Source organism: Clinocottus analis, unplaced genomic scaffold (genome assembly GCF_023055335.1).
Source record: "Clinocottus analis isolate CAN_PGR_092001 unplaced genomic scaffold, fCliAna1.0.p SCAF_19, whole genome shotgun sequence".
Taxonomy (NCBI): Eukaryota; Metazoa; Chordata; class Actinopteri; order Perciformes; family Cottidae; genus Clinocottus; species Clinocottus analis.
The window spans coordinates 2,545,517-2,551,516 of NW_027175920.1; the positions used below are offsets into that span (position 1 = coordinate 2,545,517).

At 48.8% G+C, this 6,000-nt stretch overlaps 1 protein-coding gene across 1 annotated transcript in view; it reads right to left on the reverse strand.

The window, feature by feature from the left end:
- Positions 1-5,647, reverse strand: part of sdk2b (sidekick cell adhesion molecule 2b) — a 235,086-nt gene extending 229,439 nt beyond the window's left edge. Inside the window, exon 1 of the mRNA XM_068583252.1 lies at positions 4,897-5,647. Within this exon, the coding sequence (XP_068439353.1) occupies positions 4,897-4,984 (88 nt within the window). The 5' untranslated portion in view covers positions 4,985-5,647. The remainder of the gene's footprint in view (positions 1-4,896) is intronic.
- Positions 5,648-6,000: the final 353 nt, after the last annotated feature.

The following is a 6,000-nucleotide window of genomic DNA, read 5'->3' on the forward strand; positions in this document are numbered from 1 at the left end:
ACAGTGGCAACAATTTGAACTTTTGACTCGCCAGATGACACATTGAGTTGCAGCAAAGGTTGAGCAAGGTTAAACCTTTTGGCTGGATGACTTTTTTAACAGAGCCATCACCAGATTGGCCTTGTTGGAATAAAAAAAGAGGTCTGTGTGCTAGAGTCAGTCTGAACGCGACCTTACTCTCATGAGCTGGCAACACAGCCAGAGCTTCACAAGTCATTTCGGAGATAAAGAGAAGTCTGCCTGTTTACATTCGCCGAATTTCTACATTTCAACAAGGTGCCTCTTTGATACCTTAAATGTGGGGGGGATTATCGAATATAATTAGATGTCTTGGATATCGTCACGCAGCATACTGAATGCAGAAAAATCCTATCGAGTTTGGCAGGATGTCACAGCCTAGAATAAACCTCGAAAAAAGCTTGAGACAAAGATGCTTGACAGATGTCGAACCTTCGCACCCTTCCCCGCTCGCGCTTTTAAACGTCTGTATGAACACGGGCGTCTTCACACGGCGAAGGAGAGGACACAGCGGGCACCGACAGAAGTGGATGAAGCTCGAAAGATGCAGTGATGAAACCCTCTTGTCACATATATTCATATTAATCACGAACAAAGGAGTCTTTTATGCACAATGGTGCACACTTTAAATTGTTTTTTTGGGGGGGAGGGGCCCTTTCAACACCGCTGTCAGAATAATAATAGAACCAATCTTTGGTAATAACAAGAACATTGCGTTGATGATTATGAGTAATATATTCATACCACTGCATTGAGGCAGGCCTGTACATCCGGGAAAGAGACTGGGGAAAGTGCCGAGTTGTGTTTATGGGCATCAATAGGTGAGAAGTTCACTTATGGGGTCTTTTAGATTCATTCAAATCATCCGGAGGCTTGGCCACTGCCGGACTTCATAAAAAAATATATAATAAAAGTAGCATATATAAGGAAAGTGTGAGTTTATGTACACAAAAATGAGGATCTGATGATGACCTTGTCACAGTTCTTATACCTTTTATTCTTTTTAATGAGCGCTGACTCGAGCGTTCTTTCGAACACTGTGTGCTTCTGTTTCCTATTTTCATTTGTAAGCCATTAGCTCTCGCTCTCATTGTATTTCACAGAGCTCATCTGGAGAAATGTGAGCAAGCTGACAGAGTCCCTCTTAGAAACACCCCATTCGATTGGACTAGTATTGGAAAATGGGGGCCGGGGTCGATGAAAACAGCCCGACTTGCAGGAGCTCTGGAAGTGCTCTCTGGAGAGGAAAAACAAAAAGGTCTTTCAGTTACGCTTCTCTCTTGGACATACCACTACCAGGGACCTTGGGTGGGAAGTTTTGTTTTATTGAACAGACCGCAGTGAAACTCCAGACATCCCTCTGAGAAATCCATCACTAGACTTTGACCATGAGTTTTCTCGCCAGCCCTGAATACAAAAAACGATATGTTGACCTTTTGCCAAAGTGCTGGCTGCAGGGATCTAGGAGAGCCTTGTTGTTTCTCTTTTTCGCAAATCATTTCATCGTGCACAGCTGCTACGAGGAAACAGTGATCCCCAGTCTGTCAATTAAGATGAGTGACAAATCAGGGCACTTGTAGTCTGGAGACATTTCCCCCAAAACTACCGTCTCCTTGCATCCCTCACGTTACAATTGCGATCCGGTTCTTTGCCTCTGGCTTTGGTCACATCCATCACAACAGTTTCAAATCACCCTAGAAAGAACTCGTACCTGGTGTCAAATAAAAGACTGCCTCATCAAAGATGGGCTTTGATCAACAATCTAAAAAAAAGGCACTGCTGCAGGCATTCGCCGTCTGTGTTCTACCACCGCGGAGTTGGAAATTGGCTACTCAAGGTCTCAAGTACACACAGACACAACCCACACATGTCACCACAATGTCTTGACGAGGTCTCACGTCGAAGAGGAAACAGAAAGATGAAAGTACTGGAGGCACAACAGGTTTATACTGCCACATGCGGCCGCAACTACCACCTTTTTCATCTGAAAGCCATCGTCGTGCTTGCTGGAAATTCCCGCCGCCACCCTTCTGTGATTATGCGCCCTACTTTGGTTGCCGGTGATAAGAATGCATCCAATTTGACTTCCCTCTGAAGCAGTCGGGAGGAGCTCCCAAACTGCTTGCATTTCATTCCAGCCGTACAATTTCAATCCAATCTTCTAACAGATTTAAAATGGAGATGACATCCTTGACTTCTATTACTGTGTCAAGGTCCAAGTGCAATACAGTAAGCTAAAAAAAAAATAAAATAAGGCCATCATTCTCAACGCGCCAGACGACAGCATGAAATAGACGATTCCTATGCTGGCAGTGTCCCGGCCGCCTCCCCCACCGCCACCCAACCCCACACACTGTCAAAACCATCCTCGTGGATGCTAATCTGAGTGCCACGCCTCTGACAGAATGAAGTCCTCAACTCCCTCCAAAGCTCCTAAAGTCGAGCCGTAGCCCAGTCGGGCTAATCTGCAGACGTTGAGTGATGCAGAAGTATGTATGCCAAACATGACATTCCAATAGAGTCCCCCCCCCACACATACCCCCAACTCTGCTCCAAAATAGACGTGTTAGAAATGACAAAACCAGCAGGCGAGCCCAGCATTGTCTCGCCGTGACCTCGGTAAATGAATGGAAGAAGAGTGGGACGAACCAGACAGCTCTCATAACTGTCACTTTAAACAAAACATCCAGGGCGAGCTGCGAGGACGGCCCGTTTTTTTTTTTGTTCCATGATATGAAGACGAGTGTGTTTACCGCATGTGTCAGCTACCAAAAATAGGGTGTGCGAGTGTCACGGGGCCGTTGTTTGAAATGCAGAACGCTTCCCTATTTCAGATAAGTACACCACATCCAGCTGACAGACCAAGTGTAAATTAGCCATCAGTCAGACACCGAATAATATTAACAGTAAAACTGGGTCTCTTTTTCCTGGCTGCTCACAATGATGATGAAAGGAAAAACACAAAACACAAGATCTCTCTCTTTCTCTCTCGCTGCTGAGCGAGCCTTAAAGCCAGACTTCATAGCACTTTGGTCCGATGAAGGCCGCCCTCCCGTCGTTAAAAAGACGTTTCAGTGGACTGGTCATTAAAATGTGGCAAGCGGTGGCCGACATGTCCGTCCAGAGGCATGCTACTCGCCTCGCCATGTTCTTTAATCATCGCGTGGAAGGAGAGCGGCCCGCACCGGGGTCACTCTTCATTGAGCCGCACTCCGAACGGTGTGAGTGTTGGTTTTTTTTTTTCCGGGACGCAATTAAGAGTCCAATTAAATCCTGCGATGGGAAGGACCGAGCCAAGAGAGAAAGAGAGAGAGAGCGGTGCCGGCTGTCAAGGCCTTCTCCCCGGGACGCTACTGTAAATAATGTGTTCTGATTTGACTTGCTCGCCTTGAATAAGCATGAGGAGGCGACCGCGAGAGGATTGGGAGCAGAGGCATCCAGGATCAGATACAGAGGAGAGATACGGGGAGAGAGAGGAAGCCACAATGTCAGGACCCTTTATCCCTAGGACACACAAGGTATCAATCTCCTGTAAATGTCAGGCACTAGGATATGTCCTCATGAATGATGGATATCTGCCTTGTTTGGGGTTTTTTTTCACCTTCTCTACATTGTATTATCGAGTGAGCGTCACCCAGGGCTTAGAGTCTATCTCAAGAGGTAATACTCCCTCCTTGCAGTGGCAGCAATACCTGAATCCCAATAATCCCAGAGGTTGAGTGTGCAGTGGAGGAAGCAAAGAGCAAGAGTGCTTATTTTTAACCTTGTGTCGCCATGCAAGAGTCAATTTTGCACGTACTGTGATAAAAAGGTAGGTGGCTTATGTGGAAGGAGAGAGAAACCTACATATTGAGTGAGGAGGACCCCCCTGGAGCCCCCTTAAGGACCCATTGTGCGCACTTGCAGACCTCACTGCTCTACATCTGAAAGTGAAACTTTTCTCTGCCAGAAACAAACTGTCATTAACGGGAACATCTTTTATCTTTAAGTATCTCCAGGGACATAGTAGATGGGTAAAAATAAGAGGTAAAAGGGCCTGAGTTTACAAGTAGACTGTCTGCTGGGCTCAAGAGACCCACTCCCGAGTCTCCACAGGAATATTACAGGAATCTGGAGGGATTATTGCGGTGAGAATTTGAATCGTACTCCAACTAAAGCAAAGGAGGAGACAGAGGGAGGGAGGGAGGGAAAAAACTCAGCCACATATTCCAGTCCCTGCAAACTGCTGTTGCTGCCCTCGTACTCAGGGGGAAACAGGCTGCATAACTCTCAAAGAACCAATTAATTTCCACCATTGCAACATTTCAACGTGCACGCGCTCGCGCTAACCGCTGTATATTAATATGTGGGCATCTCTGTTTATTTACGGCCGCTTGTTTGCCGCGCAAACTTTCTTTTTTTTACCATTTCCGAGGGAGAGGGTTGATTAATTAATTAGTAGCAATCTAACAGCTGCGCTTCTAATGACACGTTCAATGCCTGCACGAGAAAAAAAAAAACTACATTACCACCAGAGCTTCATTGATGGCATGCTATCTACCACACAGACACACACACAGAGACACACACCTCATGCATGATTTGGACTTCACATTTTTTGTAGGTGAAGTTCAGGTTTATGGACAAAACGTTAAAAATGTTGTTTTTTTTAAAGTCTCCATGACGCGTTAAATCGACGTTTACTATCCGCCTATATGAGTCTCCAGTCGGCAATTAACACGGAGCTGTGTCACAGCGATGTGAAGCCTAATGAGGAAATTACAGGCTAGGTGCAGAAAGGCAACGCGTAATGAACACATCACGGAGCGGAAGCCGCGGCCACGTCCAACGCCGCCGCGGAGGTGGACAGCTGCAGGGGAGTGTGTCGCCACCTCTTACCTTGCGCGTGTGTGGAGTGGATGAGTAAGGAAAAAAATAGAATCCATGTGGCGCGCCACATCGATCCGCTCCAGGAGTCCCCGAACATCGTCCCAAACCCCGGGCAGGACTGGACAACAAGTGCCCGGTGAGCTGGGTTGGTGGGTTGGTGGGTAGGTGTGGAGGGGATGTAGGGGGAGGAGGGGGTGAGCGTGCTACTACTACTGTGTCCCGAGTCCCGGCGTGGTTCCGCAGTCGTCCGCCTGCTCGTCGGGTCTCTCTGTCCGGGGGCCCCGCCGTCACCTCGAGCCGGGGCAGAGCGCGCCGCTTTGGGTGCGCGAGGGAAAAAAAACGAGCCCGAGCCGCCGCCGCTGCCGCTGCACCGCAGAAATGCACTCAAACGGAGTCTATACTTGTTTGAGTGTTCTAGTTCCACCGACAGCAGTCCGAGTTTGCTTCACTGAAGTATCGGATGCAACTCAGTCGGATGAATCCAGGTTAAGTCCACATACAGTCCACATCTCGCTGCACCTGTAAGAAGGCAACCTGCACCTCGTACTTTTTCCTCGATACTTCTCGCGTCCTTGAGATGCCGACTTCTTCTTCTCCTCCTCCTCCTTCTTCTTCTTCTTCTCCCTGCCTCTTCTAACTTCAAACTTCCACCCTCGCCGTTGTCCGCAACCCTTTGCGTGAACACAGCTCGGTCTCTCCAGAAGCAGCGCACAGACTTTAACTCGAATCCTGCCCACAGCGCGCTCTCAAGGTCGGGCAATCCAGTTCCTGACAGGAGCCCTGGGAAGAAGTTGAGCAGCTCTGCGAGCGGAGAATTGGGGGGGCAGGAGGAGGGTGCTGGTGGGCGATGCTGAGTGGGTGTGGGTGGTGGTGGTGGTGGGTGGGGGGCTGCACAGAAACTTGCACGCAGTCACGCTGTCATGTTTCGGAGCCTGCCGCGGAGGAGAGCCCGGCTGCCGGTGTGCGTCGGAGGAGGACGAGTCCCGGGTTCTTTATGAGGAAACGTTGGGATGTGACGCGCGTGCAGCGCAGCGCAGGTCGCCACCATGCGGCCGGGTGCAAAAGCACACTACCCTGCACAACACAACACAGCCGAGCACCAGCTCTTTTCCC